General features: G+C 38.9%; 1 protein-coding gene across 1 annotated transcript; it reads right to left on the bottom strand.

Annotated features, from left to right (window-relative positions):
* Positions 1-4,795: 4,795 nt before the first annotated feature.
* Positions 4,796-11,836, bottom strand: LOC130737443 (squamosa promoter-binding-like protein 14). The gene is made up of 9 exons (XM_057589205.1): positions 10,729-11,836; positions 8,211-9,031; positions 7,999-8,073; positions 7,769-7,876; positions 7,571-7,688; positions 7,223-7,358; positions 6,988-7,132; positions 6,249-6,848; positions 4,796-5,924 (listed from the first exon to the last, which is right to left on the bottom strand). Exons 1-9 carry the CDS (start codon positions 11,369-11,371, stop codon positions 5,496-5,498), a joined length of 3,075 nt encoding a protein of 1,024 aa, XP_057445188.1. The 5' UTR covers positions 11,372-11,836; the 3' UTR covers positions 4,796-5,495.
* Positions 11,837-15,831: the final 3,995 nt, after the last annotated feature.

Consider the following 15,831-nt stretch of genomic DNA (forward strand, 5'->3'; position numbering starts at 1 on the left):
AGACTATATACTTATTTAACCATATAAACCTTTATAGATAGAGAGTGGTGACTTTGAATTTGACGATATAATGATATTATTATATTTTTCTCGTTAGCTATAAGTTTGTTGACATGTTTACATAGATTTGTTGGTATACTTAAATATCATAAAATAAATCAGACCTTTAAATAGGATACCAGGTCAAAAAAGGCAAGACTTTCAACAGATCATGGCTTGGCCGAAAACAAAGCCTATGGTAGATAACAGGTCAGGCTTAGGCCTTGAATTTTTGAAACAGGCCGGGCCTAATTAAGCAAAGCTTATTTCCACCTCTATACATGAGTAGTAAGATTTGATGAATCGATTAGGTGTGGGCTGGTAGATCTCGGCCCATTACTTTGTGCGGTCATATAGGAGTATCGTGATTAGGTCTCATTGGGGAGTTTGTTACAAGTTTTACAAAAATATTTCTAGGATTGTTGTTTTTTTATGAATCTCATTACCAACAAAATCATTCCCAAGTAAAATAAAAATATGTTTGGTTTGAGTATATTATTCTTGGGAAAGTTTTTAAAAATTATTTAATTAAAAGTATAAAAATAGAATATACGTAGTGGAGGAAAGAGTTAGTAGGAATTAAATTTCACTCTCATGCGAATGTAAAATTCTCTCTCTTAGTGATGGAAATAAAAAAAATTAAAACTTATACCAAACTTGGAATGTTACATTTCAAACCTTACATTCCTGCAAATGTTTTGAGATACCTCTCTTACAAACGCCCTTGAGGAACGAGAGCTTACGGGGTATTCTTTTTTAATCATCCTAATGTCAAATTATTCCTAGTCGAGCTCATCCTTGAAGGACGTAAGACGTTTATGATCATGATTTTCGCTCTAACATGACATTTTCTAACACTTGGGAGTGACTTTGAGGATCATGTTTTTTTTTTTCAAGGGGCATCCTTTCATAAATATAAGGTGGGCTAGAGCCCACTAAGAAGCCTTACAAAGGCAAACAAGAGGGAAGCCCAGCCTGATAGGACCATGTGTTAATGGGGCCTATATTAATAGGTACTGATGGCGATGGGTTTGTGATTTTACTATTGACAACTTCTTTGATGCCATTGACCAAAAAAAAAACTTCTTTGATGCCTATTTAGAAATAGAAGGGTTTTTGCTAAAAAAAAATAGAGGGGTTTCATGGAGGAATTTATTATACACCTCTAAAAACTTGTGCATGGTTGCACATTTGCTTTTTAACCTGCAATAGCAAGTTTAGTAGGTTTTTTTAAAAAAAAATAAAAAATATATATATTAGAAAACTAATTAATGAAGGATTAGGTTAATTATTAACTCAGTAATTAAAACCAAAAAAAAAAATTCTTCTGCAAAACTCCCCAGATCATCCTCACCTTACTCCTCCCATCTCCAGTCCCTATCTCCCAACCCTAACCCTTTCCTCCTCTTCTTTCTCCCAACCACCGCAACTCCCCAGATATGCAACACCACCTTCATATCCCAACCTCCTTCTTCCTTTCAGCCAAGAAAAACCCACGCTCACTCTCTTTCAACATCTTCAACAGTTTTAAGTTTCTTCCCAAATTTCTTCATCTTTGACAGAGAGAAGTCAAATGCACCACCACGCCTTCCACCGCACTGCGCAACGCCTCCACCACCACCACTCGTAGCTTTCCCGCCCTCAGTTCAAGTAACCTCCATCACACCGTCATACACGTCCATACGACCCCAAAGTCCCAATTTTTCGGCTTCCAAACACCACTTTACGACCCCATAAACAACCTAGAACCTGGGTGTGTCTCTTCTGGGCTAAAAACAGAAGAAAAAAAACCAGATCTTGATGAAGAGTAGAAGGCTTACTCCATCGCTCCATCTGATGGGAACCAGATCTGTGCGACGAATCTTCTGCAGTCACTCCATCGCTTTCCTTCTCGCACCTCTGATTTTTGCTCCTTCATCTTCTCTTTGGTTCTGGGTTGGGTTTTTGGGCTTAGTTTCTGGGCGGGGTTGGGGGTGAGGGTGGGATGGGGTGCGATGGGCTTCTTCTCTCTGCCACCGCCGTCACGCATCTTCTCTCCAAAATCCATATCACCCTCAGATCTTCTTTCTCGATCCACGGCTGTTGAACGAGATCCAGATCAAGAGGGAGATGCAACTTAACGGCGAAGGCCACCCACGGAGATGCAGCCCCAACGACGAAGGTCAGTGCGGTTGGATGGTTTTTTTTTCAGATCTGGATTTTTTTGGGTTGTTGGTGAGAATAACAGAGGAGATGAAGGAGAAAGGTCTGTGAGGAAGACAGAGAGAAGAGGTGATGAAGGGAGAGAGAAGAGGAACAGATTTTTTTTTTGATAAAGAGGAAGAGGAACAGATTAAGATTAAGGATAAATGTTTTCTTTTTTAATTAATTAAAAATAAATGCTTAATTAAGAAAATATGTTTTTTGATTTTTTTTTAAAAACTTGCTATAGTGGGTCAAAAGACCAATGTGCAACCTTACACAAGTTTTTAGATGACCATAATAAATTTTTCCGGGTTTCATACTCACTTGTCTTGATTTGTCATGTTTTTTTTTTCTTATGTAGTAAACTTTTATAATTTACAATTTAACCATTTGTATTCTAAAAAATGAATTGAAAAGTATTATACCTTCTATTTCGAATTGGTACTAAAACAACGCCCTCTACTATTATCTCCTATGTAAGTGTCCATTTTATCATTTCATATTCCAAGACTTCTTTCTCATTGATTTAACGGTGATATTTTATTAAGGATGACAATAGTTCTGAATCTAATATGTTCCTGTAAAAAGTACCTACAATGATAAGATAAAAACCTGCTAGGTGGATACGAGGTCAGAGATGGATAAATTCTTTTAAAAAGTAGCAGGTATGGAAGCATGTATGAGTACTATAGTACTTAACTCGTCTCATACTCAGACACATATATTATTAATTATTTTCGTAAAATAGTTGGTATGGATATGTTTGTTGCGTCTTTCCAACTATCCAAGCAGCCGCTAGACATTTTTCGGGTGACAACAGCTATATATATAAAATTAAAAACAGTTTATTTATGTATCATAATATTTAGAAACAATAAACCATCAATAAAGAAAAAATAAAAAGGGCAAGACTTACCATTAAAAATTATAGGCTTAATTAATTGATTACACTTTTAAAAAAATTCAAAATAGGAAAGATATACCCATTATTTTTGGGATCTATAGCTAAAAGTATAATGCCCATGTATATATTTTCACGTAATAATATAAATTTTTTGACTTATATATTCACGGAATAATACAAATTGAATTGGGAGAATAATTTTAAAAAAGAAATTTCAACAAACATTTATATATTTGCGCAAGATTTTTTCGAACGAACAAAAAATTAATAAAAAATCACAAACATATAATATCACACAAATTTTAGATATTATCTAATAACGGTCACCCATGCATAAAAAGAAGGATGCATATAACTATATGTATAATCACAAAGTATGTTCTCAAATGATAGCTCAAGTAGTAAAAAGTTTGGTACATATGAGTTAGGAGGGGAAGGTGTGTGCAATTTAAACTCCGATGTACCAAAAAAAATCACAAAGTATGACATAGTAGTTAGCTCATTTCGTCCCTTAATCATGATATCAGCGGTTTAATCCTGACTTATGAAAATTGATGACACATTGTGACAAAATAATTTACCGTTTAGTGCGAACACTCACCACAAGAGATTAATCATTGCTTTTGGTGGTTGATACTCTCAACTCAAAAAAAAAAACCGTATATATCTAAAGGGAACCGCAAAACCCGGGAGAATTTGTTTGCAATGGACATTGTTGACCAAGTTTTATATACTTTTACTAAAATATCGTAGACATTAGGTAAGTCATTTTACTTTGCATTGTCTCACTTTTTATCTTTTCTTTCCAAAATTAGGATTCTTTACTTACACTTTCACTCTTGAATTAGATATCGAATTATCTGTTGCTTTCTAATTTCCACATTTTACTCTTATTCTAATTCGATGTGTTCGAAGTTAAACTTGTCATTCTATACGTGTGGACAAAAAGATGCGGTAGATGAAAATGAAAGGAACTCATTTGCTTGTGAGTTTGACAGAAGTGTTCAATTGGAAGACTTTAGAAGAAAGCTGGGAACAGACTGGTACAGAAGTCTCTATATTTTGGCATTCTTGCCTGTGGAAGGAAAATTTCACTAAGTATCCAGCTATAGGGTTAGGTCCCTACACATTTCAATGTCATGCTGGGTTTAGACGCTACTTCTGACTCAACTTGTGGTATAAATACAAAAAAGTTAGAGGTTTTATTACAACAAATTTTAATATAAATACAAAACCCAATGTTTCCAAAAATTATTACCAATCAAAGAGGTTAGTTTGTTGAACTTTTCTGGCAACTTCCCACAATCTATCCATCCTATCTTGATGTCACATATTTAGTAGATATGAAGATAAATTTTAGATTTCAAAATTGATTTTCTCATGAGCAAATCCAAACACACTGAATTGAAATAGCCCTGCACATCTTTGCATAAGAGGCTAAAAGCTACCAATAATATAAAATTACCCAAGCAACAAATGTCAACAGTAGTGTAGTAGAACTGCAATAGTAGTATCCAAGCAAATGTCAATATATAGTGACCAGAAATTTCCCAAGCATCTAGCCATTTATATGGTCATAGGAGCATAATTTTAGTGGTTCATCGAACTAAAAAATAAATTAAAATGGGAAAAGATGTCAGAAGAAAGGTGCTGGTTAAGAGGAATAAGAAAACTGAAACATGAATTAAATAGATATAAATTAAAATATAATACACTTATTAAACATATAGTATGGTCAGCCCTATAATCACTATCTTTTCTTAACCTCAAATCAACTTTACAGACACGAAATCTATGCATCAGAAAACCTTGAAGGTGTCATTTAGACTTACAACAAAAGAAAGGAACTTTTTCCTGGTTAACGTAGGGCACTAACCCAAGCATTGGCTGCATCAACAATCAACAATAAGCAACATTTACTCCCCAGTCACCACAATCCTCTTTATTCCGAATATTACTGCTCTCTCATTGAATTGTTTGTGCTTGTGACCAGACTTGCCATTAAACTGGGAGGTCATGTTTTATATTGGTCTAAAGAGCTCTAGATTTTCTTAATTTGAAGTTCCAAAACCCAGCTGAAACACATTTAGATATTAACTTATCTTTAACTCAGGCATCAGAGATTATCTGCAGCATTTAGGTTAGAATCTGTACACAAGCCAGCCCCACTTTATTGTTACTTCTGGATATGCCTAACATAGCTCACCACCATCAACATATACTATGTTTACATTGGGCTCTCATCACAAAATGCCCCACTTTCTCCCAAAAGCAGCTTTGCCATCTAAGGAAATAAAGCAACAACTGAGTTTTCCTTTTTGTTTATGCCCTCCATTATCTTGATCTTTAACTTCATTTACCAAGAGCATTACATTGTGCCATAATCCAAATTTTCCCACCTGAAGGGACCCTCTGAGCCTACGAAAGGGGTTCCTCGGAAGAACACACAAACACATACACAAACAGCAGCAATAGCAAGTATCGAATGAATAAAGGGACGGTGAAGCCAGCCCTTTGAACCTGAAATTCTTCTGTTGTAGTGAGTTTCCGCAATTGCACACTTGGCACAAGAATTCTCACCTCGTTGGAGTTGGTTGCTTTGCTTTTGCACAAGCTCAACTCTAAATGACTGTTGTTCTATCTCAGTGTCAATTCTAAGAGAAATTTCACCTCTTTGTCTATCAGCAAGTTTACGGGCAACCAGCTCATTATAAGAGTGATTATTCCTCATCATGGCATAGGCATGCGGAGTCTGCCCATTTGCATCTGCAAGGGACTCCCAGCACTTCAACCCAATCTACACCAACATAAAAAAACATCAGAAGTCAAGCTCAATAACAGAGAAGCATGGCATTTTTTATGCTCTTTAAAACATAAACCTTAGTTGTAGCATGATAATTTCAGTTTCCAAAATGCCAGACATTGTAACAAACAAACACACACAGCCAAGAAGAGACACACAAAAAGCAAGAGGAAAGAAGCGATATCCACCCACAGACTACCTTTGTCTGTTTAACCCAATTAATTATTTTCCTCTGTTAGCCAGCAAGAAAGAATCAGTAAACCCAAATGAGGAGGATCATTTCTTCCATAAACCTATTACTAAAGGGGAAAATTTTACCTCCTGTGGGTCATTTGTTAAAGAGTCGATTAGGCCTTCAGAACTTGACGTGCATGCTGCCAAGTGCAAGGGGGTGATGCCACCAGGGCCCTCAAGATTCGGTGGAAATACATACATCCTTGATGTGTCATTTTTGCAAGGAACAGAGTAGTGGATGAGCAAATCAATCATGCCAGTGTACTTTCTTTTCACTGCTCTATTTAAGAGTTGGATTGCATTCAGCATCTCCATCGACCTTGTTGACAACCATTCCCCTTCCGTGTGTTCTTTAACCAGGATATCCAGCAGGGTTTTTACTAGCATACAACAGTTTCTTTCCACCGAAAACGTGAGTAAATATTTGAACCTGTTAAGCGAATAATCTGGACCCTCATGCACATTTAGGAATTGTTGTCTTTGGAACAGCCAGCCAAGCTCATTCAGAAAGTGCAACGCCTCCTCCCTTGACCTAGGCCTCCCAAAATGATATTCATGTTCCTCTGAGATGGCATCACATGTTTTTTCCTCATAAAATTCAGACTCAAGTGGTTTCAATTCTTTGCAAATGGTTGAATCAGCAATTATCAATGGAAAACTGTTACCCTTGAAACCATTTTCAACCTGTTCACAGATACAAGATGTGTTTCTTATAAGCATACTTCACACATGAAAATTTTACAAGACATTAATCATGCAGTTGTGAGCACAAATTGATTTCTCTTCAGTAAAATAGGCAAGACAACAGAAAGTAGAGATCTACCTCAATGAAACAGCGCCCCAGAATACCAGGAATTGCATTCTGAACTTTAAAACCATCCAGTTTTATCTCCTCGTAGGCCATACCAGGATATGCAGATACTGTAACTTCAGCTGTTGTGTAACAGCCAGTGCCAGTGCAATGAACCCTACAAATTTAAGGAAAAATATTGGGAAAACAGACCAGAAAGGAGCATAGCAGTAGCATTTCATCCAAAAGAGGAAAAATCAGTACTAACTTTGTGCCAGGAGTTGACAGGTTTCTACCCTTCAATGAAATGGTGGTTTCTTGACCACTAACAATTGCCAAAGGAGACGCAGATATCAACTCTGGAGACCTCCATGTTCTCCATGGTTTGCACAAGCGTATCTTTCCTGGAATTTCAGTTTAAAGGGATCTAAATCAACTCCTAGATAAGAAGAATCCAGCTCATTTAATCTTCTAAAGTTTGAATAAAAATCAGTGATAAGCAATCCCATCCAGGGGAAAGTAGTCCAAAGAGCACAGCTTGAATAAAAAAAAATGTGCAGTTCAAAATTAAAGGAGACAGAGGCCAGCGTCACAGATCAGTATTTAAAGAGCTCACCATCTTTATGCGATGCTAACTGACTGCCACAATGAACAAGAAATCTTCCACCTCTCCAAAAGTCAGAATCTGAATTTTGAATTAAAGAATGAACATGTTGGAGGAAGTTTTCTTCTAGCTGCAAGCAACACAATATACAAGTAATCAGCAAGATAGAATCATTGAAGCTGCAAATGTGCATCACAGCATTTCACTTACTTGCTCCCACGCAGAAGAAGACATTGTAGCATAAATTGATAGAACCACACAGCCAGGTCTTATGTAGCTCTCTAAGTCTGATGGCCTATTTGAAAGCCAATTATAAATCTAGAGGAGAAAAAGGAAAGAAAATGTTATTAAAAATCTAACCTATTCATGTTTAACAGAGGACATTTTGTCTCATTCTATAAAAAAAAAAACATATGAGGACAGTGCAACAATAGTTTCACCTGCGTTCGCAATGTTCTAGGGAAATGGCTAGGATGCTTGTCAAATAGTTTAAACATTATTCTTCCGGTACGATCCTATTGGAGTACCACAAATAAACTCAGTCTTAAAAGATGAATTACCTAAGCTTGCTTACAAATAAGAATAAAACAGGTAAATTGAAGTATAAATTTTGTCAACATGAATCAAGTATTGTAAATCCCAATAAAACTACCTGAGCATCAGAATTTAAACTGGGAGGTGAATGATCAGAGCTCGAAGATGTATACCCAGCTTGAAATGGAACACTTCGAAGTGAACTAGGTTGTTGGATCCTGTTATTTGACCCTTTAAAGAGATCAAGAGAGATATCACAACCATAAATTCGGTTAGCTTCCTTATTTGCATTACCTCCCCTTGCAGATGAAATGCTTTCGGGCTTGAGGACTCTATCCCCACCCCGCAAACCAAACTGCATCTCCACAATGGGAGGAGATGACGTTGGCGACCTCTCTTCCATAGGGTTACTACTGTCCGAAGAGAAATACTTTCGCGAAGATGCCTTCTTTGGCAGGCTTTCATCTTCTGGAGAGGAGCTAAAAAGTTGCAGGGGTAAATTAACTCGGACATCCTCCTGGCTATCTGAATCTTCAACCGGAGACTGAGAACTGCCACTGCTTCTTTCTCCACCAACCCCAGTGAATTGCTGTCCTCTTGTGTGGTCAGCACTAGTCCTAGACTTATCACCACTGACATTGCTGCTGAGGCTGCCATTTTGAGAATGTAATGAAACAGCACTGGGAGAAGGCGTGGAAAGAGTGGTGGAAAGAACACCAAGCAAGTCCTTAGTTAAGGGCGCAGAAGGGGTGTGGTTCAGTTGGTTATCATGATGACTATAGGAGGGTGAAGTTTGCATTGGCACCTGATCACTTTTTGCATTGACATTTCCAACATCCAGCAACTTAGCTGTCAGATCAGCAGGCAAAGGTATCCTATTAAGAATCTGAACAAGCTGCTCCTTATCTGGAACTTGGGACCTTCTTTCCTCAAATTTTCCTACATATATCATCAAACACAATACAATCAAATTAAAAAATGACTAATTCTTCACGAAAAAAAGTTAAAAAATAAGATTATCGTTTATTACATGATAACCATCGTTTTTAAAACTTTATCATGAAACTTTGAAAACAATAATAATCTGTTTACTTGTAAAATTGTTAAAACATTATATTTTTCTGTTATCTATGTTTTCAAAGATTTATAAAGAAAGCTCTGAAGCATGGGTACGTGATGTTGGGCTGCGTACCCGTACCGGGTACGTACCCGGTACGAATACGCTACGGGTACGCGTATGGTACGTACCCGGTACGTACCCGTTTCACAAAACCTTGCCGTCAATGGTTAAATCTTCATTTTCAATCTCCAATCCAATCTAAAACAGATAACTCCATTGCTTGGAGAGCTTGGAGGTTATATGTGTGGACAAAAGAGAACGACGAGGGTGGCTCCTCTTGACTGCGGCGCATCAACCATCCTGCGATGGCGGTGCTGAGAATCAGATCGAGAGGCGAAGCTCGCGGTAAGGGAGGCCGGAGCGGTGGCACAACCGTGATGGTTCCGGCGGCGAGGTTCGGACAACGTAGTGGTTCGGTGCGACGCAATTCAGACAGTAGGAACGATGGTCAAGCTGCATATCTCCTTTCTAATTGATGAACTCTTTGAAGTTACAGATCTTAGTGGGGAAGTGGGAAAGGTAGACGTGGGGGGTGGAAAGAGAACAGGGAAGGGTTAGGAAAATTACCAAGGGGCACATACTTCTAATGCTTTGAAAAAAGAGAGTGGGTATTTTTGTCCTAAATAAAAGGTGTTGAGTGCTAACTTACTCCTTCTAAAAAACAAGTGGGAGTAAGTTAGCATTCCCCTTATTTTAATTAGTTATATATTTTTTTTTGCATAATTTATTTATATTTAAATATTATGTATAAAAATATATATATATATCTAACGTACCCGTACCCCCATTTTTTCAAAAATCGCGTACCGCGTACCCAATACCGTACCCGTACCGGGTACCGTACCCGTGCAACACAGAAAGAAAGTCAATAAAAAGCTAATTTTATTTTCCTATCAATATCTAAAAATAGCAAAAAAATCAGAATAAGGTGATCATTTGTATTAAAAATACAGAAAAAAATTCCTTATTTCTCCTAAAATAACCACTTTTAAACAAATCATTATTCCTTAACATTAATAATTTCTGAATCTAAACTTTTTATTTGAAATCCTGAATCTAAACTTAAAAAGGTACTCAAAGGGATAAATTTTATTTTTAGTTTAATTAGTATAACATTGTAATCCAAACCATACCACATTATCTAGTCATTTTAATTTAATTATTATTTTCTTATTTGCTAAAAAAGCTAATTAATTAGACTATTATGTAAAACTAAAAAAATATGTTTGATCACTGCTTTATAAACCAGTTAAACTATCTTTTAAAACAGTTCCATTTTACGTGTTTCGTAACCAAAAAAAATCAAATTAAAAATAATTTCTCAGTTTTTTTTTTATTTTCAAGCAACAGATTTAATTTAATTATAATCGAGTAGTATTACATAATTATCATTTTTTTTAAAAATTTACAAAGTTATCATTATTACTTATTTAAAGACATCTTTTTTTTTTCACATTATTTACCTTTTTTACCTAACAACCAAAAGTTACCAAGACAAACGCGCTTCTGCTCTTACCTTGCGACCCTCCAGTTATTGCCGCAGTCAACAAGTTGAAAATTTCCAAATTGGCGGCGGCGGGGCTCGCTGTCGCCACCGTCGTCGATGCAACGTCCTCCGGCTGGGTCTTCCTCCGTCGCCGATTATGCCCGGCGAGCCTCCGGCGACAACTCCGCTTCCCCTCGTCGAACTCCGGCAGGGGATGGAACCTGCTGCACTGCTGACAGAACCTCTGCATCTGATCGCCAACGAGCGCCTTCGATGCCTTGCTATGCGCCTCGCACACCTTGTGCCTCCGGTGGTAGTCCTTCGCCCTCGTCAGATCCTCGCCGCAGTTATCCACTTGACACATCGGGTACGACGCCGTTCCAGGTGACCCCGAGCGCACCCTCTTGTTCGCGCCGCCGAGGTTCAGCTTCAACCCTAAACCCTCTCCGTCTTCCCCTCCTCCTCCTCCTCCTCCTCGTGATGTGACCGTACCTGACGGTTTCGCCATGAATCTCACGCTGTCCCAATTCCATTCCTTAGGGTTCCAATTCTCCGTCACGCGACCCACATCGTACGACAGATCGCGCTTCTTGCTCGCCGCCGTTGATGCCGGATCGTAAAATAAACCGTGCACCGCTGCCATAGGAGGTAATGGAGGAGCCACTTTTTCCATTTCCTAAAATAATTAGAAGATTAATAGAAATAAAATTAAGGAACAAAAACCCCTTAATTTTCAGTGAAGTTGAAAAAGGATAGATGAAGGTAAGGTGCTAGCTAAGGGAAATCCATGAGGAAAATTTTGAGAATTCAGATCCAAACTGTAACACAAAAGGAAGATCTGAGTTTGAGAGTTTGAGTTTGGTAGGTTTTTTTTTTTTAGTTTGGAGTTTGGGGTTGGTTGTGATGGGTGTGAAGAGAGAGCAAGTTGCATCAAACAAACACACAACACACACTTCCTCGTAGGCGTGGGTTGGATGGGATTGGGGGAATGGCAAGAAGGGTAAATTGGAGGGAGTAATGGGGGTTATTGTTTATGATTGGTGAAGAGGGGAACCGACTATGGAAGAATCCGAGAGGGTTCCTAGTTCGTGTTCCGTACACAAGTGTTGTTTTCTTTTTCAGTTGCTTTTTGTGAGAAAAGGGGATTAATGGTTCGTACAATGATGGATTATTAAAAAGAGATCCGGGGATATTATGGGAATTCCACTGCATTTGCTGGATCCCAAGTCCCATCCAATCCATCCATACCATACGTACTCACTGCTCACGGGTTTGGTTTTTCTGGTTTCCACAAGTGTCGAGTTAAGTCGGCAATTATCAGAAAGAACAATCTCATATTCTTAGAAAGGATAGAGAGTTGTGTGATCTTGTCTAAAGTTGAAATTAATTTTGATTAGATGTTTGTGTGAAACAAATTTAAATGTAAAAATTGATTGATAGAAAAAAATATTTATCCGAATATGCTTTTTTTCATTAAGTGGACGGCCTAAGCCCCTCCAAATATGCTATCTAACCTAAAAGTGTTTTTTTACTAATGTAATTTTTCTGTATGTCGTAAACTTTTAAATTAACTTTGTATATTATGAAAAGTAGAAAGAAAAACTTTGGCATAGGGGAAGAAACCGTTTGGAAGATAAATTATACTTTCTGCTCCATTCACAACTCGACTAAACATATTTTCTAGGAATTCTTAAAAAGGTGTTGTCAACTCCCTTGACTTAGAGGACTGTTCCTCGTCATGGCCACCATTATTGAATTCTTTTTATTTGTAATTTTACATTATTCTTTTTCTTATCTTCTGAACCTCTCTTTTGTATTGGGTTGAAGTACCCCTTGTACTTCCATTCAATATATTATTCATGGCTTATCAAAAAAAAAGAAAAATTTGAGAGGGTTGGTCAACAAGGATGTATAGCTTGACCATTCCTATACATATGATAAAGTTGGAGGACCACTGTTCCTGCTGTCATGATCACCACTTAAGTAGGTCGGCCAACGAGAATAAATAGCACAGTCATCTTCATCTAGATGTCAAAGCTAGACGACTACTGTTTCGAGATACCAGAAGGCCACAGCCGATGGACGGTTATAAGGCAAAGAGGATGACTAGATGCTTGACTGACGGATCGACGGATGAGCCAAGCCAACCCGACTGATTGTCGGCTTAAAGAGACCTAAGACCCTCGCTTGCGTGGTGGTATAGATCTGGTGATGTTAGGTTAATCACAATCATCCATCATTAATGCATGGGGGACAAATCAGATCTAATAGCGAGGCGTTTCAAGCGTTGTCAAAGGACGCAGGGTGAAAGTGACCCGCCTTCAACAACTTTCTTCAGGCATCGCTACGCCTCCCTTTGACCCCCCCCCCCCCCAGGGTTGCATTCACCGTCGTAGGATCATGGTAGAGCTCTAGCGGTCCAATGGCCGATAGACCACTCAAATCCAGCCAAGAAAGCGACCTCGCTTTGTGACTCACCTAACCTCTCATATAAATATTAGATCCATCAACTACACAAGTATGTTCTCCAGTTTCTCTTTACATTTCTCTGCCATTCCACTTCAATTATTGACTTAAGCATCAAGTCTTTGTACCATCGATGCTTGAAACCCCATCATCCCAGCTCATATCCATACTTCATCTCTCCAGCATTCTTCGTCCCCATCCTTTTCCTTTCCAGTTTGATCTGACTTAGCTCGACTAGTCTGTTTCAGCCTTGTCAGTTTAGTGGCGTGTCTATGTAGACGGAAAATTATGTCCCGCCATATATCGTGGCACTTACACTTCAGCAAGCTTCCCAACCTTAGCCAACCCCAGAAGAATACTTAGAATATATTAGAAGACAACTACATTCCTCAAACCCCGAGAGGACTGCAGTCGGAGGCTGAGAAGGTGTCATACCCCCAACGAAATGTGCGTCCCCAACCCCAAGAGGAACTGCGTCATCCTCAACCCGACCCTTCTCTCCTTCAAAATTCAGATTTGGGCCTTCCTTATTAACCCCACTCGCGTATTTTGGGGAAGGAGTAATAAATTCTTGTCCCTAAAAAACCAGTGGAGGCACTACATTGCTTAGAAAATCGATTATGATACTTTGAGTGAAAATGGCATACAAGGGATGATCACAATAACCGACGAGAGAACTTGATCACAACTCACGGTCGATCAATGGATAACACAAGAGAGGGTCTGCTGAGTTATCTCTCTAAATGGGGGCCCTTATCGGAGGAGATCATGATGTACCATATCTCATCTAGCTTTCGCCAACCCGTTGACTTCGAGCCATACCTTGGAGATTCAGATCCACATGAGCACTTAGACACCTTCTCTAGGTATATGCAGTTCGTTGGCGCACCGGATACCCTCATGTGTTGGGTTGTCCCTCTGACGCTGAGGAAAGCCGCCCAACAAGGGTACTAGTTTCTCCCTGTGCGTTTGATGTGGAGCTTGGGGGATTTATCCTCACGCTTCGTCCACCAGTTCATCACAAGCTAAAAGCTTCCCTACACGTCGCATACCCTTTCACTCATTGAGCAAGGAAAGAACCAACGGTCACCTTGCACTTACTTGTGGAAGCTATTCAGCCCGGCCCCTTCGCCAATTCCATGGCGAAGTCGGCTCTTGCCACCGTAGACGAGTTTCGGGCTCGGAGCACGAAGTATATCAATCTCCAGGATTCTCAAACCCCAATCAGGAATCCCCGACATTGGCCAAACAACACCAAACCTAAACCACATAGAAGAGAGAGGTGTTGAGAAAAGACAACCCGAAGCGGGCAACCCTCAAAGGACAATTTAATTCTTATGCCCCTCTATGAGCTCCCACCTCTCAGATCTTTAGGGAAGTTATGCACGCCGAACTTTAAGGCGTAGACAAACTGCCTCCAATTAGAACAAATCTAGGGATGGATACCAACAAGCACTGTGAATTCCACAGAGGGCAGCACACACGACCGACGAGTGTGTAAACGTAAAAGATGAAATAGAAGGATTGGTCAGGGAAGGTCGACTGTCATGTTTCCTTCTCTTGGGGTTCAAAGCGAACCTAGTTAAGTATGATTATCGTGCCCTGGATCGAAGGGTATGACGCTAGGGATCTCGACGCCGAGATTTCAGGGAAATCAATTACTACCACCATACCAATCAGGTGCAAGAGCAAGAACGAGATCAATGCAAAAGAAGAGAGGATCGGTGCCCGAAGGGAAGCCCCTGCATTTATGTCGAATCCATTGCTGGTGGTTTTGCTAGGGAGTGGGGGAGCGCTACCGCTAATGCCTGAAAGAGGCACCTCCGAACAATTTACCATGTCGCGTCCAGTGTTAGAAGTATCAAGCTCCGACAGCCCCATCACATAACCACTTGCATCACATTCTCTAATAATGATTATGACAATTTCAATGAAGAGCACAACGATCCTACCGTCATTGAGACTACCATATGGGTTTTGAATGATCAGCCATGTTGAGAGAGAAAAGTAAGAATTTAGAAGTTACTCTCATGAGAAATTCTTTCTTAGAATTTGCTTCTCTATATTCTCACTTATATAACTTTAAGTCTGATGGGAAATTCAACACATAAAAAGACAACTCAAACAAAACAATATACGGCGGATAATAGTTTCCCCAACTTGTAAAAATTCGTGAGGAGCAATAACAAATAAACAACAACTAAAAATCACAAATAAAGAGACACAAGATATTAACGTGAAAAATCCTTCTTAATGTGAGAAGTAAAAAACCACAGGTACAAGCCAGTAATCAAGCTCCACTATAATCAAGTAAGGGTACAAGAGAGTATCAAACACACATCACAAATTTTATGAACAATTGGCGAATCAACTAAGCAAGAAACTCAAAATAGAGAACTTAGAGAATTTGGTTAGAAAATATTGCTGCTGTCCGCACCTAATTTATCCCACCTTAGACAACTTCTCGGCGATCCAACTGTCCAAATTGAAATACCACAAGTCATGAACGTGTTGCCAAAATTTCAGCCCGATCCGACAGTGAACAAAGGAGAAATCACGAATCTCGTGTGGTTGTTATGAGTTTGTGCGAATTAGATTTTCTTTTTCTTCTATTTCACTTTTCTCTGGCCTCTCTTTGCCAGATCATACCTCTCTCTTACCCTAGCT

The sequence above is a fragment of the Lotus japonicus genome, chromosome 2 (assembly GCF_012489685.1).
Source record: "Lotus japonicus ecotype B-129 chromosome 2, LjGifu_v1.2".
Classification (NCBI taxonomy): domain Eukaryota; kingdom Viridiplantae; phylum Streptophyta; class Magnoliopsida; order Fabales; family Fabaceae; genus Lotus; species Lotus japonicus.